The 26,516-nt window shown below is 33.7% G+C and overlaps 1 protein-coding gene across 3 annotated transcripts in view; it reads right to left on the reverse strand.

Moving 5' to 3' along the window:
• TMC1 (transmembrane channel like 1) overlaps positions 1 to 26,516 on the reverse strand; it is a 202,054-nt gene that overhangs the window by 65,291 nt on the left and 110,247 nt on the right. For all 3 annotated transcript variants that reach the window (XM_036239376.1, XM_036239377.1, XM_036239375.1), the window contains 4 exons: positions 25,297 to 25,468; positions 19,579 to 19,707; positions 5,199 to 5,289; positions 3,470 to 3,551 (listed from right to left, as the gene is read on the reverse strand). In XM_036239376.1, coding sequence (XP_036095269.1) covers positions 3,470 to 3,551; positions 5,199 to 5,289; positions 19,579 to 19,707; positions 25,297 to 25,468 — 474 coding nt within the window. The remainder of the gene's footprint in view (positions 1 to 3,469; positions 3,552 to 5,198; positions 5,290 to 19,578; positions 19,708 to 25,296; positions 25,469 to 26,516) is intronic.

The following is a 26,516-nucleotide window of genomic DNA, read 5'->3' on the forward strand; positions in this document are numbered from 1 at the left end:
CAATCATTGTACAGAGCTTTGTGGAATCTCACTGAAGGCTGGTAATTTGGGACTCCTTCAAAACTACATTTAAAAAAAATCGTTCAGTACTTACTTAGAGAATGGGGACAAAGTAGACAAGAAAGATTACTGGCAGTGAAGCTCAAAAGCTCCTCTTTTAAACATGCCTCTTACCATAATCCATAATCGTCTTCATTATTTAATTGCTTATATTTTATGATCTGTGTTTCTCATCCACCTCAACATCCCACCCATATATTAACTCATTTGGATATAAAATCAATGAAAACAGTCTTTACCTGTCTTTGTCTGCACTGCACCCTCGGTGCCTGGAAACATGCATAGTAATAGCAGGCACTAAGTGAGTATTTACTCAATTAACTAATAAATTAAGTCAAGCTTATTCTGAAGATTAAATTAGTTATTATATGTTAGATGATTCAGATTTTGAAAAGAATATAATAATACTTCTGAATCTTTTAAAAGATTAAATGGCATTTCTTTAAGAAAAAAAAAATCTATTCGTTTTGTAACATAAAATATATAATTTACAAATAGGGTACTTGTTTAACCTAGTGTATTCCGAAAAGAATTCACACAGAAAGTAAATTATGCATGCCTCTCTTAATATAAATCTGTTTTCCATTTAACAGTTTCAATAATTTATTACTCAAAAGTATAAAAGAACATCACAAACACCTAAAACTGACTATAACTTATAAATTATAGAATATTGGGTTGGAAATGGCCTTGTATAGTATCTAGTTAAACTCCAAATTTTGTGGAAACTCCAAATGTGGAAACAGAGAGCCAGAGATGAAAAAGGATTTCCCAAACCACAGAGTCAGTAAGGGACAAAAAGATCACAACCTCTAGAAAACTGATTCCATGTCCCATCTCTTCCATTCAGTTCAGCTTCAAAGACCATCACAGACACGTGCTTTCCCTATCTTTGGTAAGCTACTTTCTATGAGACAGTTTAGTCCACCCCAATAACTCTGCTAATACACTCCTAGAAAAGTTTTGTACTTTTCGACTAATACAATAGCCCCAAAGCATACGGTCTGCCTAAGATTATCATTAAAATCTTAGTATGTTAAGAATGTAAAACATATAATTAAATAAATAACTCAGTTAAAAATAAATATACATGCTATCAAGCAAACAAACAAACAAATAAATGAATAAGTAAATAAGAAAATGGGGAACAATTCCCCAAATAGGATAACTATAAGGAAATCTATAACTATTCATCTTGCCATTGACATGGTAGAATCTTCTCTAGGACTTGATACAAAAGAAAAAGTTTACAATAACTTCCACAATGTTTAACAGTCAGTATGCCACATTAAGAGAAGCACAAGCTTTGGGCCCACATCTCCTCTATTAATTTTGGGACAGTTATTTAGCCACAACTCTAAAATAGGAAGGCTAATGTGCACATTGCAGGCATTTAAAGATTAAATGAAATCACATTTGCTGAGTGTCTGACTCACAGTGGCACTCAATAAATGGTGGTTATGGCGACTGTCGATAGAATAGAAAATAAGGGCCAATTTTCCACAGTGAGGCAAAGCATCATTAAAAGTGAAGAAATTAGGACAACCTAATCAAATAAAATTCAGAAGGGAAAATAATTCACGTTTGCTTGAATTGTCCAGTTTGACTGTTCCAAATTTTCTGGGGGAAGAAAGGAGAAGGAAAGATAACTAACTGAAAGTATTATTGAGTAGCTCTCAATCTGACTTTTTTTCACTGTGACACACATGATAGCTGGTGGTCAGTTATAACTTATTTTTTCTGTGAAATTTCTGGAAATAAAAATAATTCTATCTGTTTCTTTCTCACTCAAGATAGGTTACTGAAACACAAGTGAGCATGACATTATTGAGATAGGGTGGAACCGGCTCCAGTGTACCTTAAAAATAAATAAGTTGCAAATGTATATATTTCGCTTATTAATTATAAATTTCTTGAGGTATATCTCATAACTGATCAAGACTGATTCAACTCTACCATTTTCAGAAATGAGAAGACTGAGGCTCGGAGGGATTAAATGACTGGCTTACAGTCAACAGCTATTCTGTGGCAAAGTAAGAACTAAATTTAGAGTTCTTTCACACTAATTGTATCAGGATCTTAAGGCTCCAAATGGCCTTCTGTTCTTCAATGTTTCTCAAAGTACCATATTTCAGCAGCACACTGAAAACATAGGGATTCCATAAGGTGTGGGTTGTATTTGTTTGTTTGTTTTTATTTATTTGTTTTTGATGTATCTAAATTCCTTCTTACATTTCTTAGAATGGTAGATATTTGGAGAATTTGTCTGTATTTAATTTTACTCAACACATATTTATTAAGGCCAAACATGTTCTAGGTCTAGAGATCTAGGTGTGAACAAAACAATACCTCTTCTTTCCTGTCTATAAAAAGAAATGAACAAAAAATAAAATAGGATTGCATTAAAAATTCAATTAAAATACAGTATTTTAGATAGTGATAAGGGTTAAGGAAGAAAGTAAAGCAAGGAAGGGATGGTACAGAAGTATGTGGGAAGAAGTGCAATTAATGAGCTGATATATTTTAATTCAATGTCATTTGATAATGAGAGATAGTCACTCCTAAAACATGCCCAATCATGTCAGTGAAATATCCATCAACTGTGTTATCTCCCTATGGAGGCTCCATTTTAATTACGTAATGCCACATTTAACCATCAGGAAAACCAAGGCATGGAGAAAAATCAAATCCTAGTCAAAACCCTTAGAAACCATAATATGGCAAGATTGTGTTCAAAATTGTTTTAAATGTTACCCCTTTTCCTTTGTACTCTTCATTATTTTTTTAATGATTTATTATTATATTTACAGTATTTTTAACTTTTAATTTTCCTTATCCTAAACCTAGAGCACTGTTCTAAATAATCTTTCATCGATTATATTCTCCTGCCTTCCTTGTACGCAGTGAATATTCTATAAAATGAAGGCATTATATGATAACCAAATAGCAAGTTCCTAAATGATTATTGCTTATGCTACTTCAGAGGTTTAAAAATGAGGTTTTAAGAGTTCTTCATACTTTTTTAGATGTTGTTAATTTTGCTTATTGTCTAACATGAGAATATATATTTTCAACGCCATGTTCATTGCCAAAATAAAATCTCTGCCTTCCCAATGATATAACTCAATGTCATTGTGTACAATATTGACTTCCCTGTGTAGTACACAAAACAAAATCAGAAACGAGAACATTTTGGTCTGATGTCGGAAGGGAGAAAGAAATCTCCACTGCTGTGATCACGAGTGCTAGCAAATTTTCACAGTGAGCAAAAAAGATATAAAGTTTTTTTGCTCACTTTCTTATTTTTAATCTTTCCAATAGTACAGAAACTTAGAAAGGCTTATGATAAGCTTATGCAACATTTATTTTCGACAACCTTCCCATCTAAGGAGATCTGTCAAGCACTTACTTTCGATTGCCTTGATTTTATTTTCCCATGGGACACAAGCAGCTTTGAAGTTTTCGAAATCACGGAGAAATTTTGCCCATTTCTGTAAAGGAAGCCAAGCATATCTGTAAAACTCAACCTCTTGTTTGTCAAGATGTTTATTCTCCACCCCCATCCCAAAATATCATGAAACAATAGGCTTGGAAAGATCTCTCTGGCACCATATTGCTTTCTATAAAAAGGGAAAACAGTAGGTTTAACTTGCCTCCCTGGTCCCCACTCTTCCCCAGACCAATTTAGTTCAAAATTTTTATGGATCCCTTGTTTTAGAGAAAATATGCTTAAAAATATCTTTATTCTGCCAGACAAGGATCGCAGAGACTGAGTTAGCAGCAAATGGTATTGTTTAATTCAATATTCATCACATGAAGAAATTAATAAAGTGTGAATAAAACATAGTCCTGTCTTGAAGGGCTTCTACTGTACATAAACAGGAAATTTCAGTACAAGATGGTAAGTGCTATGACATGGGACACTTTTCATTCTGGTAGAGGTAGAGAAGTCAGCTAAATGGAAAGGCATGGTGTCATAGAAAAGGGGAGAAGAGAAAGAATCATAAATTGGTTTTTATAAAAGAACTTTCTTCTATTTTATTACATATTGGGGCATCCATGGTCAAGAGGACTGCTAGGAAGAATGAAAATGAGGCAAACAACTTTGCATGTGTGCACATTAAGCTGGGATAATGTGTCACCTGGACAGGAACATAGAGCCTAAATAATAGTATGAGATGAGTCTGATATTCAAAAAATTACCTCAACTAGAAACAACACAAATGCCTGTCTATAACAGAATGGATAAATAAACTGTGATATCTTCATACACTGGAATACAACATATCAATAAAAATGACCTGTATTTCCCATAACACGGATATATCTCATGAATGTAATATTGCATCAAAGAAGCCAGAAACAAAAATATAAGTACTATATGACTTCAATTATTTATATTGCAAAAATAGATAAAACTAATCTATAATATATATCATAAATATATACTATATATTTTATATTTAAGATATATGAACTTTATTTACAAAACATCTTTATGGGGATACATTTAGCTTACAGGTGGTATAACATTTGTAAAGAGGAGATAATAATACCACACACCTACTTTGCTATGACAATTAAATACGATAACTTTACAGAAGGATTCAATTCAGTGCTTGGTATATAGTAAATACTAAATAAATGTAAGCTTCTTTTCTATCTTTTCCAAAAATATATATTTCATTCATTTTTTCTTATTTTCTATCCAATTTATAGGTTACGTTCCTGGTAAAGAAGAGCTATATACGTAGTTATGTTACTTGTAGACATTTTGAGAAAGAAATTTTGATCCAGCCCCCTTAACTACCAGAGAATAAAAATGAAAGAGGTGTAGTCTTTTTCATTTGGAAGTGATAAAATCACACAAGTCTTTTGACATAAATCAAAATTTCTGAACTTAAGCTTTTCATTTTAACTCCTCTAAGGAGCCTTTTTTGAGCCTTTTCCCCCCTGAGTCACCCCCACCCCAAATTTTAATACCATACGTATACTGTGTATGTATGCATACTTTATACATATGAAGTGTAAGATTTTCTTCTCTCTCAGAATGGAACCAATTTTCTCCCCCTTGGGGTCAATATGGCCTCCATTGAGAATATATGGTGTCAAGTTAATTGAGTTATGAAAATACTTACCTTGGACATCATCATCTTAAATGCAAACCACCTTTTTCCTTTTCCTTTCCCAAGAGCTCCTTCATTTTCACTCACAAATTTTTTTGCTTCCCTAAGAAAACAAAATAAGGGATAGGTGGGGGTGGGATGAGATTAACAGAATATAAAGGTAGTGGATATTTAATTTTATTAATTTTGCGGTCTTATTTCTTCTAGACCCTTCTAGAACCTTAACGAGTGAATCTAAGCTATATTTTATAACCTAGGAACCTGTAGTGGACGTTTAAATTGTTTAACTTTGGTCAGAAAAAATAAGATATTTTAGTCTAGCCTATTAATCAGCTGGAGTCACTGAAAAGCAAGGAATTTGTGCTAAGTGTCAAAACAGAGAACCCTAGCTCTTCTCATTTCTAACACATATAAAACTGAATCTGAAGTTTACTTCAGATTCCAGCAGTCAAAATGTTTATTCTAAAATACTTTCTCTGCTTCTTTTTTAAGGATTGGCATTATTTTTTGAAATAGGGCAGAAAGATTAGGACAAACTGACACAGAACACTCTTACTGACCTGGTATTTAATCTCATAAAAGCACTTATGATTTAAAACAGAAAAATCATTTTATATAAAGCAAAGAGTTGGGAGAAGAGGGAAAAGGAATGGAAAACTCTTTGGCTTCACATTTAGAAAGGGCTTCAAATTTTAACTCTAACATTATCTTCAAATATCTATATATTAGAGTAGTCACACTAATGTCTTTGCGTGTGTGTTAAAAGGTATTAATTTATCAAAATGGATAATGTGAACCCATTAAAAATACTACAATATTTGTAACTTTGGTCATTTTTGTTGTCGTTGTTGTGTGTTTGATATATTAAAAAAATTTAGAAAGTGGAGGAGAGCCAGGTTTGTCTTGACCTCTCAGGAGCCACAGAGAACCCAAGAGGAAAACTGAAACTGAACTGTGATTCTAGAGGTGCAACGCTGTCATCAGCTGCATGGCCCCTGGAATGCACAGTTTTACAGACAAGACCATTCAACACATGACTATGAATACACTTATTTACAAATAAAATATATCTTGAAAAATTAAAAAGTTGGCGAAGAATTTTTTTGTAAGATGTTTCTTAGTGCTGAACTCATGATTTTGCAATACCCAGTGATCAAAACACAACACAAAACTGCTGACTTAGCTGACAACTAGACAGTGGTTCCCCATTACTCACCTGTACATGGGCGTCCACTCATAGTCTACCATAAACACACAAGCACAATGAGAAGATTCTCTTCGGTCATCAAAAAGAACCCACAAATCAGTTCTTTGAGAGCAGGGACAATATCTTGTCCTTTTGTATCTCCCCCAGCATTGTCAGCTTCTTGGACCATAGGAAGTGCTTAATAAACCTAAACCTGCTGGAAATAGAGCTGAATGGCTTGACTCAGGGTAGATACAGACAAGGGAGTATCTAATAATTATATTTTCCACATCAATTAATGCTTGAAGATAAAGTTATTCCTAGACTTTAGAATTGCACTCTTCCTCTTTAGTCTTCTCAGAAACTTAATAGAACAGCCTCCTGGAAGTGAAGAAAAGTTACTAGGCTGGTCTTGTTGTCAAACACCCTGACATCTGACAAACTCTGGGCTGTGGAGATTAATTGAAAAATGGTTCCTAAAACATTTATTTATATATTCTAAAATGCTCAATAGAGGCACATCGAAAAGTATAAATTGAGCTCTCATGGCCAGGTTTTCCGATTTGTGCAATCAAGAAAACATCACATTTAAGCATTAACTGTGTTATAGAGATAAAAACACAAGAGCACAACACCTAGCAGACACTTAAAATTTTGAACTGATCTAAAAGTCAGGTAACAAGTTCTCACCCAGCATCTGAGATTTGTCTCTGTGACCCTGTCTACGTTTTTGATGTTCTCTTTACACATGTTCACAAGCATCCTGCTTCTCAAAGAAAAGCATACTCACCCAGGATGCCCACAGACCTGAGCAAGTTCTGGCACAGGTCTCCTTAGTTACTGCATGGCCTTTAACAGGTCAGTATTTTCACACAAGCGAACAAACAAAAAGCAGGCACTTGCCTCTCTACTTGCCAGGGTGGTGGCAAGAATAAGGTGAGAATGTAGATGTGAAAGTGCTGAGGGGATTATCACAGTCAATTCTACTGTAATGGTTGCTTCGAAACTACTAATTGTTTCAAACATGATCGATAGATTATGGAACTATTTGAGCATAACGCAAAGTTTTGTTTGCTTATGTGTGATTTTATCTACAGAAAACACTAGTTGAATGCAGAAAACTGCATCTAGCTAAACCTAGCAGTATAGGAATACACAAAATGCACCCATTTTATCTACCAGCTCCCTCGCTGCTTCACCCATGTTAGAAAAGCCTCATCTGTTCACAGCTGGTGTTTCAATGGCCCTCCTTCCATGATTCACCATAACTCACACATTGCAACCTTATCCTGCTAGGCACTTCCACAAACAAACTTTATGTCTGTCAAAAGTAAACTGCCATGTTTATTATAGTATTTATATATTTCTTAACCAGTCAGCATGTGTAAAATGTTGCTGTCATTTTACACTTACCTTTTTTCAATGTGTTACTGGTTATGTTTCTGAGCATTTTGCCCAATTTTGCATATTTTGGTGATGTTTAGGAACCTATACATTGTATTATAGGAGAACTAACTATAATTCAATTATTTGGCATCAAGAATTTTAATTCAAAACCAATTATATACATAGGGCTCATCTCATCACTCTCTGTTGTAATAAACAAAAACAGAAAGTCAAATATTCTTCTTAGTAGTAAAATCTAAATTTGTTTTTCAAATGTAAAGTGCCTAATTTATAGGCAAATTCACTATTCTAGATATTTAGCAGATAATTTGAAAGGTACTCAGTAAGTTATGTCACTTACTAGGATGGACAATCAGAAAAAAATAACCTCTCTGAGCAGTCAGAAGTATAAAAATTATCTACCCTACTCTATATTTCTGACAAGATTTTTAATTTTGTGAGCAGATGATAATGGTCCAAGAACATTAAACTATAAAGATTTAAGAGAGAAAGGAAAGTCGGGGTTATAACCAAATTAAAATAATCACAAAATTAATTATAAATTCATTTAACAATATAGAAACCTATTAACATGGCATTCATAAGATTTTTGTCATTTATTATAATTTTCCTTTGAACAATCTAACAAGATTTTATTGTGTCTTCAATTGTTAAGTTTTCCCTGATGATAGGCATAGTTTCATATTTCTCTCCCAATTACTAACTTATGCCACCCTCAACATACATATATAAAAGTCTAGATTTCACTCTATTCCACATAATCTCAGGTATGAATTTCTCCTCTTTCCTAATGCCCTACCCCCTCTTCCATTCTCCAAGAGATCTCCCTCCAAAGTTTATACAAAAGGGATCCCTAAACAACCATTGCTCTCCTGCTCCCCACTGCCCACACTGGCCAAAGTAACTGCTAGACTCAATTCGTCAGAAATTGGTGGGGTAGGGGGTGGACTTTAAAACAAAGCCAGGGGCCATGGGATGGATAGAGAATAATTGTTTAGCAGGAACAGATTCAGATTCCCCTAAGCTGATGTTCTTGGGATGTGAGGAAGCACTCTCGCGGTTTGTCGGCCAAGAAGAGGAAAGACCAGACTGGAAGAGGCCAAGGACTCAGTGAGAGAACATGCCTCAACAGTATATGCAAGGCTGACCCTTGCAATGATTTGGCATGACGTCAGGATGGAGGAAAACTAACATCCCTTAGTCCCATCCGCCCTGATATAGATTTCTTAATCAGAAGACATCTTTCATTGTGCTATTAGAAACAAGATACTGAACGAAACTACCCAATATGAAGATAAACACGGATATTTATCACACTAAAGTGCCCATGATAGATACCAGAATGCAGGAAAGGAAAGAGCAGAGTCTTTGAAAACTAAAAGGTAAGAATATTTCTTCATATTTTTCCTGGAGTTAATCCATTTTCCTACCTGTTTATATTTATCAGGATAATTTAAAGGGATTTTTCTACATGGCTAAAATGGAATAGATTTCTGTGGATAAACTTTGGCCTCAAACCATCAAAATGTCTGAGTGAAAAATGTGTGTCATCCCCTTAAACTGCGTTCAACAAAAGCCGCCTGCCAATACTGTAATCTGGTCTCCAAGTCTCAGAGCTCCAGCAAAAGCCTTGGTACAATACGCACAGCTCCCTGAGCTGTAACCCCAGACCCAGGGATAAATAATTGAGTGAGCTCTATTTAATGACAATAATACCTAGCTTCATAATTCATTTATCAACCCCTTGTGTTGGTAATTAGAATAACAAAGTTTCATGAGCTTTCAAGAATGCTTTCACAGTTAGTTGAAGGAGCACACTTTAGTCTAACTTACAAAATAGATAATTTACCCATAACACATGATACAACTCTTTTTACACAGGGGAGTTAGGACATGCTATGCTGCCTTTAACACATTCTCGTTCCAGGAAACATGTTCCCTGTTTGGGTTAGGTTATGTTGATTGTTCTGTCCTCTTGTTTTCAGTTTGATGGTATGATTGAGCAATCAATTTATTGCTCTCGTAAGTGAAAGACATTTCAAAATTGATCTTTAAGGCAACTATAATCAAAACTCATACTTATAAGCTCTTCCTAGTAAAGGGATAAGAAGAATGAAAGATCTTTTCCTCATAAGCACATTTAAAAAAATTGTCATTTAAATCTGACTTTTCCTAAAGGATTACTGACTAATTGAAAGAAAGTTACAGAGATAAGAAGCTAGTCTAATGTGAAGAAACTAAAAATAAGGACTGAAGGCCTACTAGATATTATAACTCTATAAATAGACTAGAGGAACTATTTAAAATCATCCTAATACTTGAAGTGATGGTTCAAAGCATATATTTTTATAAAAGGAATGATGGTGACAGCAGTTGTAATGGTTAAGATGCTCAGTTGCTTCATCTATAAAATAGACGTAATAATAACTATTCCATTGGGTTTTAGTATGCTTTATAGAAAATAATGTATGATGTATAAAAGTATATAAGGTAATAATACTATATGTAATGTATCCTTTGCAAATGATAAGACCACTAAAAATAGTACTCTGCATATTTGAAAACTTGATAAATTATCCTTGGTGAATAAAATGTCTGAGACAATAAAAACAAACAACAAATAAACAAAAAACAAGCAAAAATTTGCCTGTGCATTCTTATAACCTTTTAGCCTATAGGTCTGGCTTATTTCAGTGTGCTTTCATTTAGATAGCACCAATTTACAAGTAGATTATACACACACACACACATATTATATATATATATATAACATTATATTATATATGTGTGTGTATATATATATATATATACATATGTGTGTGTGTGTGTGTATAACTTTACCTCAAATACTCTCATCACCAAAGATTTGCAAAATGGTGTTTCCCTGCCTTTACAGTGGGAAAAATTATTTTTTGAAGTAGGTGGAAATAGTACTGAAAATATAGATTTCTGTATATGACTGCAAGAAGGACCCATCCAACATTCTGGCCAATAAGCAAATCCATTTTATTTCTATCATTCTTTCATTACTTAGCAATTTTTTCTACATACTTATTCAGTATGTTGTAGAAATGTGCTAAGTGCTTTGAAATAAAAGAAACATGTAGATTCCTTTCTGAAGCTTAAACTCTATTAAGAAAAATTAGTTATAGGCCTATAAAATTGTTACAGAACAGTGCCATGAAGACTTAAAGTGAAAAGGGAGAGGACAGTGGAAGCTTGAGAGCTTGTTGAAGACATTGTAGACAAGATAAGAATTAAGAGACATTAAAGGGCTGATAGAATTCAAATAAACAGAGAAAGGCATTCTTGGTATCAGTTTCCAGGAATTTCTCTAACAAAGGAGATATTTCCACCATGAATCAAATATACAATCTTACATTCTTAGACATACTAACTTTCAGCTCTTCACAAGGCCTTTTACAGGGCTTGGTAGACAGACTGTGCTAATTTTGGTTGATTCATTTGCATTCTAATCAAATTTATCTCATCGAATACTGTGAAATAGGAGAATTCACAGAGTGGGACCTCAGAGTGAGAGAAACCATTCTACTTTGAGAGTTTGGGTAAAATATTTCTGCACAATACCCATCTGTTCATATTTATACTTTGGTAAGCATTTTTAAGTATTATGAAATTTTTTTTCCAAATTGTGTACTATTTAGGAGTGCTAAAAAGACTTAGTTTTCTGTCGAAACAGAGTGTTCTGCCTTTTGATCCATGAACAGGCAAGAAATTTAAAATGATGACAGTTCAGTGACTCTTCAAATAATCAGGACTACCTGGTAAATTTGATTGCTTGCCCAATGAACTCAGATCTGGAGGTCTGTCCTAAGCATTTGGCAACATATCTTAGGTAAAGTCACCCATAGAGCACACTGTGCTCTTCTGCAGTGTCAAAGTGTGGTCTTAATATTTCATGGTTTCCTTCCATAGCTTCCCTTCTACTCTTTCATGATCCCTGTGACCAATTACTGGTCAAAAAGTACTATAATAGTATATGCATAAATATAAAAATTAATTCATCCAAGAAGTCATGTATCTTTATCAGAATATCTGAGTGTGTATGTGTATGTAGTATATGTGCAATAGTATATACATATTCACATGTACATATTACATGTATGTATGTAAACTCATGCACATATTTTGCAAAAGCGTAATTAACATAACTATTTAAAAAGTATCTTACACTATTTTAAAATGTTTAATTTTCAGGACTGCAGAAGGGAAACAAGATATATTATATTTTGATATGTAAAATTATTTTCCTTTCTTCCATATAGTTTGTTATAATAGTCTAATATAATGTTTCCCAAACATTTACTTTTAGTATATGTATTTTAATAAGGCTTAACCACTTTTATTCCACAGCAACAAGATTATCTAAGTCCCCCAAATAATTTTCTACTTTCCATCCTTGGTCATGTATACATAAAAACATCCTCAAAAATTTTTTTAGTTATTCTCTTATAATAAACCTGTTAAAGTAAAGGGTTATCTTCATAATTAGTTCCTTATCTGATATCTGGGTGCTACTTCCCCAAACAACAAGGAAATAGTTCTCAGACTAATCTTATTTTGTGCTTATTAAGTGCACATTTGCTTTTCTCTTACTGTTAATGAATTATGTCAAATATATTTGAAAGCATTCCTTCCTAGATAATTTTAAGTGATAATTAATGCATTTCTCCTTTTAATCACTCTCTTTAAAGATAATATATTTATGGATAGTCTAATAACAGGTTGTGAAAATTAGCTGTCACTGATAGGAATTCTAAAGAGCACAAGTTAGGTAAATTGCTTTTGATCCATTCAATGTGTGTTATCATATATAACACATTGACTGATAAGACTCTAGGAAATAAAGTATAATGAAATAGAATTAAGATAATAGTAACCACAATTTATCTACCTAGAAGAAAACTTTAGAACTTTTCTATGTCTGATATTTTTTATTATGATTATTATCTTACAGCATACTATAAAAAAAATCCCTGTTTATTTAAAATTTGGAGTTGTTTGAATTCTGGATAAGTAGATGTTTGTGGAAGGTGGAGAATAAGATTGACTACCAAGAACCTTGGAAAGCAGCCTTGAATATTAGCACATTTAAGACCCATTTTCCCAGTGACTAACATCCTTCCATCAAGTATCTGGGCAGAATATCAGGGTGATTTAACTAGGCTATATGTTTGAGATAGGTACAGGCATCATAAATGCATTCATAACTCTTCAAAAGAGATGGGGAGTAGTGAGCCACCTTAAAAGCCTGTCAAAGCAAGGTGAAGAATAGAACATCTCCAGGTAACTATGGTAAATGGTACAGTATAGATAAGAGAGAATAAATGAATCATAACACAAATAAAGGAGAATTCTTGGCAGGCAAAGTATATTTATCCCAAATGTTTCAGATCTGTCTTCCTTAACAATTAAAACATTTTCCAAAATATTCAAGTCTCAAGAAAATAATAACAATTTTCTCATTTGGTTGCTTTCAGTATCCTTTGAGGGAGAATTTCAGAATATTATTTGAAAAGCCTTATTAAAATTAACTGTAGTAATTTTCTAAGCACTCACAACAATATACCAAATATTAACAAGCTAAATCCTGAGACAGAAAAAACTATCAGGGACATTGTTCTTATATGATATGGAAAGATTCTTCCTAATACAATGAAAATGATGAGATGAGCAATTGTGGTGGTTGAACTTCAATGTGCATGATAAGCCAGAAGAGGTTTCTCAGCTCAATCAAGAATTGATTATGGTTGATAAAAAATTTTCCTCTTTAAGATGAATTTTAAAAAGAAAAAAAAGAGCAGAATAGGAGGAGAAGGGAGAAAGATTGAAATTCTCTGTCATGTTACTAGATTTGGGAGGAAATTTTAGAACATAAAATGAAAGACATTTAGCAGAGTGTTACAAAAAAAAAAAATAAAACAAGAGATTGTTAATGCACTTTGGACCTTTATCTGGAGTCCTGAAATTATAGAATAATACGTGTCCTTCCAACAAACAGCTCTAATTCAAGCAATTCGTTGCCGATTACAGAATAAATAAAGGAAACAAGTTACAGTATAACAAACAATTCTTTTTTTCTTTAGCCTTTGCTCTCAATTGCTCCAGATTAAGGTTGCTCTAACATAAATTTAGTTAATCAAAGGCATTACTACACCTCCCAATGAGGTGCTGGAGCTGACTCAGCCACTGATTGTTATATTTCCAGACATTTTGTAAGCTGGTTTTTAAACTGTTAGTAGCCTGAAATAGGTCATAGTGAGAGTATTTACACCATGTAAATTGGCAAATATTACCAATCAGGGTTGTTGGTTTTTTACCAGCACATCCCTGCTCTTTACTCACAAATGCATCGAAGGCCTTAAAAGATCCTCATCATGTTAATCATTCTCTTGCCTTCAGAATGAGTGTCCCACAACAAAACAACTCATGATTAACATTGCCAGCCATCCAGAAAACAGTAATTAATACTTATGAGGTACAGAGCACTCTGCTAGGCCCTGAGGAAAAACGGAGCTGTAAGACATCTTTCATGTCCTGAGAAGCTCAAAATCTATTCTAAAGGGAAGCAGATTTACATACAATTTTTAAAATGCAATATAATGCAGCATACCAAGAGAGCTAAATGAATAACAGAGTCTATTTGAGTCCAATTTCTCTAGGAGTTGGCAAAGAAAAGACCTCAGAGGGGAGACAGTATTTGATGAAGGAGAGAGAACTCAGGACGGGAAGAAACATAAGAAGCAGCACAGCAGAAAAGTAGAGAGAAGACTAGAATCAAGTGAGAAAATTTACCCGCAATATCTAGAGAAAATTAAACTCATGTCACTGGAAAACATGGTTCAAATGAGAAGTAGTGTGGCACACTAGAAAAAGCATGAGATTTTAGAGACAGAAAAACCTAGTTTGAATCTTCACCTTGGCAGTTATTAGCTGTGAGGCTTTGTTACCTCTGTGAATCTTTGTTTTCTCATTTATAAAATGAGGATAACATTTCATTTTCAAGGTTTCTATGAAAATTAAATAAGTTCAAGTGTGCAACACCTCCTAGCACAGAATTTGATACATATTAGGCACTTGGAAAAAAAAAAAAAAAACTGGAGATGGTTTTGTCCACCTCCAAATCCTCATTTTCACCATCATCAATAACTCATGATTTTGAAAGGAAGCTGGAATTCAGAGTATGAATTTAGAGTGTGGAACTTACTGATTTTTTTTTTTAAGCAAAGGCTTTTAAACATTGTTAATTACTAAGGAGATATAGAGCTGACATGTTTGAAGTGATATTTTAAAAGAATACCCTGGCTATAGTTCATGAATACTGTCTTTGGAGTTACGAAGACTTCAGATCTGTAATGTGAGTTTATTGAATTATTTAAGACTACTGAATTCTGCTACTGAAATGGATGGAACTCACAAGAGTATTAAGTATAGTTAATAAGAAAGTTAAAATCAGGTGAAATTCATAGGCAGGGGCTGTGACAGTATAGTCACAAAGGGCCCCCTACTCAGATGGACCCAGTGCTTAATTTACTACTTTGACTTTGCCATCCTAAAATTCTTAATAATTGAAATTCTTAGTTATTTTTCATAAGGGGCCTTGAATTTTCATTTTGCATCACATCCTGCAAATTGTGTTGCTGGTCCTGCACATAAAATGTGTTAAGTAAAGTTTATAAACTTGTAGCATGTGACACATAGGCATAATTATGTGTTCGATTACAGATAATAGGTTAGTAACCTTTAATATCTGCCAAAGAAAGATAGAATATAGGTAGCAAATACGATGAACAAATGAGAACATTATAGTTAGAAAGGGATAGAAAGACCAAGTTATAATCCTGTCACTCCGGGACTGATATCTGTCACTGCTAAACTGAACCCCACTGGTATTATCCAATACAGTTCGGTTCCCTCCACATGTTCTGCTCAAAGACAAACAAACAAACAAACATACAAACAAAACAGCTATAATTTGTGGCATTTCAACATGTTAATTGACAAGGTACTGCTATGGTCAAGTGGACATGCTCTGTCAGTCTGATAAGGCAAAAGCCTGTTCTTGGCCCAAATCATCTTCATTTCATGGGCCTCTTTGGGAACTCAGTCCTCTTAACCACACTATCAGTAGGGCGTGAGAAGCAGAGCATATGAACATTGTGAAACCCAGCATTCAAGAAGCAGCCTAAATACTACTCTACTGCTGTTATATCCCCAGCATGCTAATTTATCCCATCTCTTGGTTCTCATTTCTCGCCGTGCTTTAAACTGACTTAATAAACCGTGTGATTTGAGCATATTAATATGGTTTGTGAACCTTTCAGTCCCATGACCTCTGGGAGAGTTTGCCTCCTTGTACACTCAGAGACCATCACGTCGAGGTAATTTTTTAAACAAGTTCAAATCAAGGCTCCATCACTTAATAGTTGTCTGAACATAACAATTACTTATTCTCTCAGAGCTTTGTTTTGTTTACATGAAATTTAAAATAACAATATCTACCTTGAAGGATGATTGCAAGTGATAAATTAAATTATGATAGTAAAATAATAATAGCTTACATGTATAAAATGATTACTATGTGCCAGACACCACTCTAAGTGCTTTAGTTCTATTAACTGATTTAATCCTCTCAATAACTCTGTGGGGTACTACTACTTTTATATCAATTTATAGGTGAAGAAACTCAAGGGTGCAGAGGTTAAGAAACTTGTCCAAGGTTGCAGCATAATGCTTGATACCTAGTAGGCATTAATTCAACAGTGGATAAATTGGACATCAATGTTACATTTTAATCTACAAGATTCAGATATACTGATTGCCTATACGCACTCCATTCTTTGGATGAGAAAATAAATAAACCTAATATACCTATAATGTATAAGAACTGAAGGCCTGTGCTTTGGTTGAGTTATTGGCTAAAAAGAATCCCAAATGGTTGAAGTATGTGTTTAGTGAGTGTGTACACATGCTTAAATGTCCTTTTGTGTGAAATTCCTCATTCCTTCACAATGATAGATGAAGGAAAGGCCTTTGTAAACTAAAGTAGAAATCACATTTCTTGCTATGAAAATCTTAAGCTCCAAGGAAACATGAGGATGAGAGCCAAAGCAGTAGTTTTCCCTGATGGCTCAAACAGGAAATCAACCCTGGTCTATTCTCACTTTCCTAGAATATATTAATTTCTCCAACAACCAAAAAAAAAAGAAAAATAAAATAAAATATAAAATAAAAATAAAATAAAATAAATAAAATAAATACAAAAAGAAGAATGAAAGGATAAAGGGAGGATGAGTAAGGAAGAATGTTTATCTAATGACCAGCTGACAGTTTCAAGCACCTGTTTAAATGTAAACGAAATTCTCAGAGTAAGTTCTTGGCTTTACTGAGTGTTTCATTAATATATCACCAGGCCTAGTCAGCCAATGAACAACTCCCAGAAACACTGGGTCAGAGAGCTACAAAGCTGAGAAATTAAAGCAGTTAGTAGAATAGCTAAATAAGCACTTTTGTTATCAAAATAAATATTTTTTAAAAGGCTTCTACCCAAGATCTAGTCTCACGCAAAAGTATACCTAGAGTGCTCCCATGCCCTAATTTGTAGACTCGTAAAATGTTAGAATTGCTCCCTGCCACAAATAAGCTTCTCTAAATATCCAGTTAAGTTGGGTTTTTCAAAAACCAATTTTATGTTAACAGGCGCAGCAGCATTTTTATTTCAAATGAACGCTTTATATGGAGTACATTGTGTAGAAGAGAGAAACCGTAGGTCTCCTCTGACTGAAGCTGGTGTTTTGGCAGACAAAGCAGCCCGTCGTCCTCTAACCTCTGCCTCCCTCGTGCTAAAAGGTATTTCACCAAAACACTCGAACTCTGAGGATAGCGCTGTGAAAAACGTGGGTCACAATCCAATCCCTTTGTTTCATAAGTAAATAAACCGAGGCTCAGAGAGGAGGCCCTAGAGGTAGAACTTCGATCAGAGTCCAAGTCTTCTAATTTTCATTCCAAAACCTATTCTACTTAAATAAAATACAGTGGTTTAGTCATGAGGGCATTTAATCTACAACATAGAATGTTCTGATACAGTTAAGGGTTTTAGGTTTCAAGATGAGCAATAAGTAGACCTGTTATTTTCCACCCAGGTGTTTTATTTCACCTATGGTGGCTGCTAACAGGTTAGCGTGGCCACCTCTTATAGGTAGGAAAGATCTAGTCGTCTAACTCCCGAGTTAAACCCATATATAACTTAAAAATAGAGTATACTTAAAAGCCTCGCTGTTGAATATTTTTTTAGTTAGGTTTGGGATTTCATGGTCAGTAATATTTCAAAATATATTTTGGGAGCCAACATCAGGTTACCAAATTTCTATTTTGCCAATTAAGGATATTTTTAAACCTATCACTTAGCATCATCACTTCATTGAATAAAAACTGTTTTAACAGACACACACACACACACACACACACACACACAAGTACCTGTACACACACAAGCATATGCACAGGCACACACATTAGTAGGTCTGTGGAACCAGGAATGCTGCTTTCCTTTGCCTTTATTCATGGCTGGTGTGTACCTGCACATACACAAGGAGTTCCCAGCGTACAGTTATGTGTGCTGGGAAGACCATAGTTTGAAACTTGGAAAACTTTACTTCACAAAACAAAACGATACCATTATAAATAAGGACTACGGTCCACCTCACAGGGTAGATCTAGAATATCTTATTTTGGATATGAGTTAACTGAGGCCCCAGGAGGTTAGCGATTTCCTTAAAAACACATATCTGTGGCAGAGCCAAGATTAGAAGTGAATCATCCTGATAGCTATTTCTGTTCTCTTTTTATCACTAGGGTCAATAATACTATGCTATAATTTTCACAATATTATCTATACTATGATACTCAACATTATTAGTTAAATAAGCTTATGGAAAGATAACTTTGGAAATTTGCCACTATTTTAAAAAAATGTTTCTATGGAAAAATGCAACCTATAACACAATTGAGAGATGCAAACCTGACTGTTATCACGGACACATTCTCTTTCTTCACACCCTGCCTCCACCAAACACCATGAGGATCACAATACAATGTGATCCTCAGAGGTGATTCTGCTTCCATCCTCCAGAAAAGGATAATCATTAGGCTTTTCATATCAGGAGTTTATAAATCTGTGTGCCTCTGAGTGTTTGTTTCCTCATCAGCACTCAATGTAAGAGCAAAATTGGGTCACTGACATGTTACCAGGGAGTAGTTCTTATCATACCCCTTAATTGGAATTGTATTTACTGTTCTGTTGGCTTAGTATCCTCTTGTGCTTTAATGAGAACTGTCACATGAAAATAGTGATTGAGGCTGGGAACTTGCAGAGAAACAAGAGTGTGTAATCCACACAAACTTATAAAATTCAAATATATTATCTCTTTTAGAGATATTGTAAAGGATGTATTACACTAAGGAAATTCTCATTTCAAAGAATAAATAATCGAAGGTGACCACAGAGGTTATAAGACTCCAAACAATAAATTTGCTCATAGTTTTAAATTTGTAATCATTAGCCCATCCTCTCTAGTGAGTTGAGACATACACACACACACACACACACACACCCATATATATATATGGTACATTATATATGAATATATGACTATGAGCATTATATGAGTATTATATATATTATATATAGTATTATCTATTAAATATAAGTAACACAGAGAGGATTTAGGAGATCAGTATCAAGCAAAGTGTTTTTAATTATGAAAAGTGTCAACATACTTGAGGACTTCAATTTTTTTCTCCATTTTCCAAGGCTTGCATTTGACAGTAGCAATCATTTGTCTTTGCTCATCTAACTCTGCCTTCAATCTTTCCAATTCTTCTTCATCAATTTCTTCTTCTTCTTCCCTTTAAAAGAAAAAATTTTTTAAAAAACCTTAATAAAGTTATGTTTTGCTTGACTTCCGAACTTAAAGAGACTCTACCATGTGTACCAACTGGCTGTGCACAAGCACAGGAGCCTGTATCTGAACACTGATGCAGGATTTCTGGAATCATTACAACTTTAAACGACAGTGTTTACATTCTAATATCTTGAAACCAAGTTGTTTATATATACAGTTCATAGCCTCAAATTCTCAAAACTATAAAATCTGTGGAAAGAATAGTTATATGTCTATCAGGATTTTTTTTTCTCTCTTTTTTGCTCCCTTGTACACTTTCCCCCACCAACTCAATATTTCATTTAAAAAACTTTTTTTTTCAATAAAGACAGTAAATTAGAAGTGGAGATGTCTTTGAAGTGCCCTTGAAATGTTTAAGTTATCCCTGTCTCAAAAGAAAAATTAAAATAAGCAAAAATAAAAAATCTATTTTTCAAATGTACAAAAGTAACAATCTTTTAATTAGACTCAAAACTTCAATTGATAAAATTTGACTTGAATTATATTTGGTGGAAGTGAATCCTTTGAAGAAGACTTCAAGGGAATTTAGTTTCTTACTGAGAAAATGAGATATAGCTTTTCCATGTTCCTAGCATTGCAAAATTACTATAGGGCCCAGAACTCGAAGAAAATAAAATTAAGGCATGAGCAACATAATTTTAAGTTAAGGAATGTAATGCCCTATTGTAGACATTAATTTTTTTCAAAATAGATTTTTTCCGTTATTAAGCTTTTGTTGCTCAACTTTAAACTCACCTTTCTATACTTAATATTGCTCTGCTGGGGCTGGGACCCTTGGGCACATTTCTGCTCTGTCAACTGGCTCGATACTAGACTGCCAATAGGTTGATACTAAGAAGGAACTTGGTCTTCCCTTTGGTCTTGTTTTCTTCTTGGGGTGATGCTTCCTCCTTCACAATGTTTCTTCACCCCAGGAGCCTCAGGGCCTTCCCACAGCTGCAGGTGACTCTAGTTTACCAGTTTTTCCAACACTGGCATTATCCCCTCTGCAGCGGTTTTAGCTCTGTGGGTCTCTTCTTCATGTGTCTAAGTTTTACTTTCAACCTCTTTTCATTGTTCTTCCAGCCCTTGGGTGACGGCCACTTCCTAAAACTGCTATCACTAGGATGCCTTAGTGTTCTCTTTTCACTTTTCCATTTACCTAGTTAACAACTATTTATTATTTATTAAACAGTTCCTTTGACAAATGTTCTCTATTCAATTACCTGTTGAAATTTCTTTTTCCTAACTGGACTCCACAAAGAAATTGTAATCTGACTCAGAGTTAGTCAGAAACATATTCTATTGTTCACTAGGCTTATAATTAAACACAGTAGGAATATGGCAAAAACTTTTTTGAAAATTCCAGCTGAGAAACAGGAGGACATAGCCATAGTTTTACAACCCATATAAAATGACTTTGCACTCTCTTCTCTTTCTTACCAATCTATATATAGGTTTAATCATGTCATGATTACGGAAACAAAAATCCACATTAACTGTCCAAAATGACATTTGTTGACAGTTTGATGTTTCTGTCCAACTCAGGTATTTTTTCTTAAAACAGTAATCCTGACTCAAGAGAACTATAACGGTACACTCTAATAAAATACAATTCTGATTGTCATTAGATTGTTTCTGTTTTAAAAAATCCTATGGTGCTGTGCAATCATGATACAAAACATTTGAGGGCTGTTTTTTTTTAATTTGCCAATTACAATAATATGCCAGTTGGTTTGTCTCAGGAGGGAAAAATATATTTTTGTAAGAATTATTGTTTTGCTAAAAATTACTCAAAAATTATTTCAAAGTAGACATAGGCTAAATCTAAACTATATAGATTTTGTTTTACAGAAACTATAAAAAGAAGAAAGTATATGTCAAGAAACTGTCAAGAATAAATCCAAGTAGATACTAAAAAAAAGATTTAAGATTAATAATTTAATTGCTTGATATTTTAAGTCTTTAACTTGCCCCCCCTTCTAAAATAATTCAAAATATTTACATTTAAGTACCTTAAAGCTTACATTACTGAGCATCCATTAAGACTCATATATAAAACAGTATCTCATTTAATCCAGCAGCATCAAAGAATGAAAGAATCATCTATTCAGTATGGAATTGCCACATAATAAAAGCTTATCTCTTTACATGCCAAGTTTTAGAAACAACTTAATGGAACCCTTACTCACACTATTCATATCCTTTTCTGCTATCATAAATCCAGCACTTTAAATGTTTAGCTTATCCTATGAGTTCTTCAAAATCATAAGAAATGTTTTCAATAACTCCTTTTCTGATTATCTCTATGAGAATAGTTTTCTCTTCTCTAAGACTCCAAACCACTTTGTACTTCTCTGGCACATTGATGCTGTCCTGTTTCAAAATAATTTGGGTCTAAGTGGCCTCTTCCTTATTTATATTATGGATTTCTAGAGAATGCAAGCCATTCATATGCATGTATTCTAAAGACATTAGCAAATTATCTTCCACAGAAGTGGAGCTGGATAAATATTTACTGCATAAGTGCTTATATACAGACTTTTTCTGGATGATAGGGTTATCATCATAAACCCAGTGCTCAACATACACTAAACTATAACAATGCTTTCTAAGATTAGTATGGTATGGAAAGACATTTACTCCTACACTAAATAATCCTAGACCGGTATATTTTTAAAGTCTTTGGTGTTAATTGCTGATTGATCCAGGTGGATCACACTGTGCTACAAGGAATGTTTGTTTTTGGATAAGTTACATTCAAATATGCAGGTAATGAAAATATTCCTTGCCAGTATTACAGGGAAACTGCTTTTCTAGGAAGCACTCAAAGAAAGTGTTAATCATATTAAAAAGATATAGCACAGGCATACTTTATCTTCTGAAATTTAGGGCTAATCTGTGCAAGAATGGCTTTCTATTTTAAGTTTGACTTATTTAAACAACAGTTGTAAGGGAAAAGGAGGCATAATGTGTTGAATTTTTCACTGCTAGGAACATATTACTTATTCACTTAAAACTAGGTCAGGGAAAGCCTATAATATTAGAAATACTCCAAAATGTCTAACAAGGCAGTTCTTTTAAATCATCTCCAAAGATTGTTACCATTACAACCTTGGTTTTGGTTGATTTCAAATGTTTTGTCAGCTTATGGGAAATTCCCTAAGGGGTTTCACTTGAACATTTAAATTCAAAAAGACCATGAATTAATTAACCTAAATAAACGTGCTCTGATTTGCCTACTAATCTTTCTAGAAATATATTTGCTAAAGCATTTTCTTAAAAAAAAAAAAATGCTTGTCTTCAAAATGAACAATAGAAAATGGACTCCAAATTAGAGATCAAAACTATTAATCATTACAAATAATTTATAATACTATTTAGAATAGTTGCATAAATTGTGGCAGTAATGCTATGATTTGCAAAATCTATGGAGACAAATTTCATCTTAGCCAAGTTTGGCTCTGTGGAGGAGAGGGAGGTAGGGATGCAGGGGTGCTGGTAGGTTTCTCAGAATCTGGAGGAGAGTGGGACCAGCTAAGGACAGACACTGTCAAAGGGAAAAAATTCCATCCAGCAGCAGGTCCCAAAACCTAGCTGACTCATATGGTCCTATTCCCAGAGGTTGAACAGTAGGCATGAGGGCTTTAAAGCAGACTAAGAATACAGAAAAATTCTCACCCAACTCAACTTTTTAAAAGAATCTCTCTAAAGCATAAGTGGAAAGGAAAGGCAAATTCTAGAACACAGTCTATATCATACATATGTCTATTGGTGATGTATTCTCAAAGAACTACTCTTAAATGCATAAGCTTTGCTAATAGGAAATACTATTGAATAATAATAGTAATAGCAAAAAGTTATTAGTAATCACAAAAAGACACGGAACTTAAAGTTGTGTTGCATTTTATGTTTAAAAGAAACAAAGCATAAAGGGAATTTGGACATAAAAGATACCTTCCCACTTTTTCAAGTACAAAAATCAGTTTCTCTATTGAAACCCTGCTCCTTCCTCCCTGGAGATTAGAGGTTACCTGTAGCTATGGTGAGACTATGGTCCTGCCCACCAGGCTGGGGCACAAGGCCATTCCTCTCACAGAAATGAGAAAGGATTGGAGGTGGGGGGTAGGGGTCCCTGGAAGCTGAGAAGATGCTTCAAGGTGAGCAACATGCTTGCTATTTTTATCCTTGACAATGAAGGGGCTTCCCAGAGAACCAGTACTTTAGTTGAAAAACCATTAAATTTTTCCATGGAATATTTTTTCGTTAAAGAAAAAGAAATAACGTATGAAGATACTTGAACATAAGATACACATAAAAATTACCAGAGTCAAAATTTAAAGCAGGTGGTGTCTTGATTAGAAAAGAAAGAAGAAAGAGGAGGAGGTTGGAAGGAGAAGAAAAGGGAAGAGGAGAGGAAGAAAAGGAAGAGAAACAGGATGAGCAAAAAGATTTAAAAACAAAGTAATAAAAATATGATAAAAAGGTGGATAGGGTTACTCTTCTATTTTAAAAGGAACCACCATCTATTAATGCGAAACTTTTTTACCTGACAAAATTTTCATAAACTTGTATTTAATTACATTTATTTATGAGGAGAAAAATAATAGCTAGTTATTGAATACTAAAGTGTATCAGTTTGAAATGATGTCTTAGGAAGTTCTTCATCATTTAAAGTCCTAGGAATGTTTTGGAGGCGATCGCATCACCTCATAACGACTTCCCAGCCTTGTTACCTGGGATTGGCAAGAGTCGTCGGCTATTCTCTTAAATCCTTTTGAAAGGCTATAAGTTTTCTGTCGTGAGATCTGTTTTACATTATTTTCTTGGATTTTCCCTAAACAGCATTTGAGATATATATATACATACACACATACATACACACACGCACACACACACACATATATATATGTATATATATACACACACACACATATATATATTTATATTTATATTTTATTCTGTACAAAATCAGCACTCAGTAAAATGTTGACTTGGTAGAATTTAAAAATAAAAAGTATTAAAAAGGTATTGACAACCCCTAACCTCTGCAACAGGGGCCCAAACACTTTTTTTTCTTCTCTAAAGGGACAGATAGTTAATATTTCAGGCTTTGAGTGCTATGTATAGTTCTCTTCCATTTGTTTTTTTATTATTATTATTATTATTAACCCTTTAGAACTGTAAGAACCATTTTTAGCTCTTGGGCTGGAATTAGCTATTGTTTGCCAACCTCTGTTCTATAAAGTAAAGTGGTCTGTGTTCTTTGGGAGTTTTCTACTTTGATAATAATACATATAATTAATGGGATAATTTAAAAATATGTAAATTAACTATAATATGTTAATACCTGTGACCATTTAGATCTCTCTTAAGTCATTTATATATATAATGTAAAATGGAGTAAAATAGCAGTATCAGATTCAGTCCGTATTTCTAAAAGTAGTTTTAAGCACCAATTTTAAAGCTGAAGACTGCCTAAAGAGAATAGTCTTTCAGCTTCAGGTGCTTTTGAATGAATAACAATGTCAGTTATAGACCAGGACTAACTTACGCTCCTCTCTTCAACCTCCTCCTCCTCTCTTTTTCTCTGGCCTTCCTTGTTTCTTCATCCTCTGGCTCAGGTATTGGATCATCTTCATTGATAACATCTCTGGTCCGTTTCCTCTTCGGTCTCAAGCTCTCTCTTCGGGGTAGTTTATCTTCCTCCTCCTCTTCTTCTTCACCTAAACACAACAATTAATATTTCAATAAGCACTATCAGAAAGTGCTCTTTCTTGTTACCAAATGTAGCCTTACTTTTTAATTACACTGTCATACATCTATCAGACACCACAATCCAGCAATTCTCCACATCACAATAAGATGCACCATGCCATAGATATTTCATAGCTGGCCATTTAAGTACATTTATCTAGATTCTTATTTCTTTTTTTGGTTCATCTACTCAAATATGTGAATGTGGATCTCCAAATTCTAATAATTTTTAGAATTCCAGTCTTCATTTACTTGGGTAACAAGATGACATGGAGTTTAATATCACTCAATGACCTCTAAGACCAAGTTTAGAGGTTACCAATCAAACACATAAGGGTTGACTGATTAACCACTGTGTTTACTACTACTTCTATCTTAGAACAAAGGACAAGAATGACAATGAAAGGCTACAAACTATAATTCTGAAGAAATTAATTTCACCCTTGAGATTCTTCTTAATTCAAATTATCCTCATTCTTGATTTCAAATATATCTTCTTTTCCTAAATATTTCTTTTCCTTTCTTAAAAGAAATTGATAAATCGATAGTAAATACACTGGCTTGATCATTCTGTCCTTATGAATAGAAATATATATTTAAATGTATAAACATAAACTTGTAAATATAATTTAATGTAAAACTGAAAGAAATAAAATTATTTTATTTTTTTCATCAACTAACAATGCCTCAGATGTCCCTAACTTCTTAAGAAGCTTTCAGGTCAAGAGAAGAAAGAGAATTCAGTTCCCTCCTTCCCAGTTTATAACATACAATCCTATTTCATTTTAATTTTTATGAAATTCTGATATTCTTAACTTCTGATGTTTAGAACCAACTACTATTAAAATCAAAGATTTATCATTATTCTCTTATACAGAAGCTACTGTATGGAAAAATTTGTACTTCACTGGAAAACTATAAATTGTAGTGTAGCTTTCTTTGTTATTTGATTCTGATACTTGGAGACTATTTTGTAACTATAAATTATAGAGAACTGCATAGCAATACAAAATAATT

Source organism: Rousettus aegyptiacus, unplaced genomic scaffold (genome assembly GCF_014176215.1).
Source record: "Rousettus aegyptiacus isolate mRouAeg1 unplaced genomic scaffold, mRouAeg1.p scaffold_m13_p_3, whole genome shotgun sequence".
In the NCBI taxonomy this organism is placed as follows: domain Eukaryota; kingdom Metazoa; phylum Chordata; class Mammalia; order Chiroptera; family Pteropodidae; genus Rousettus; species Rousettus aegyptiacus.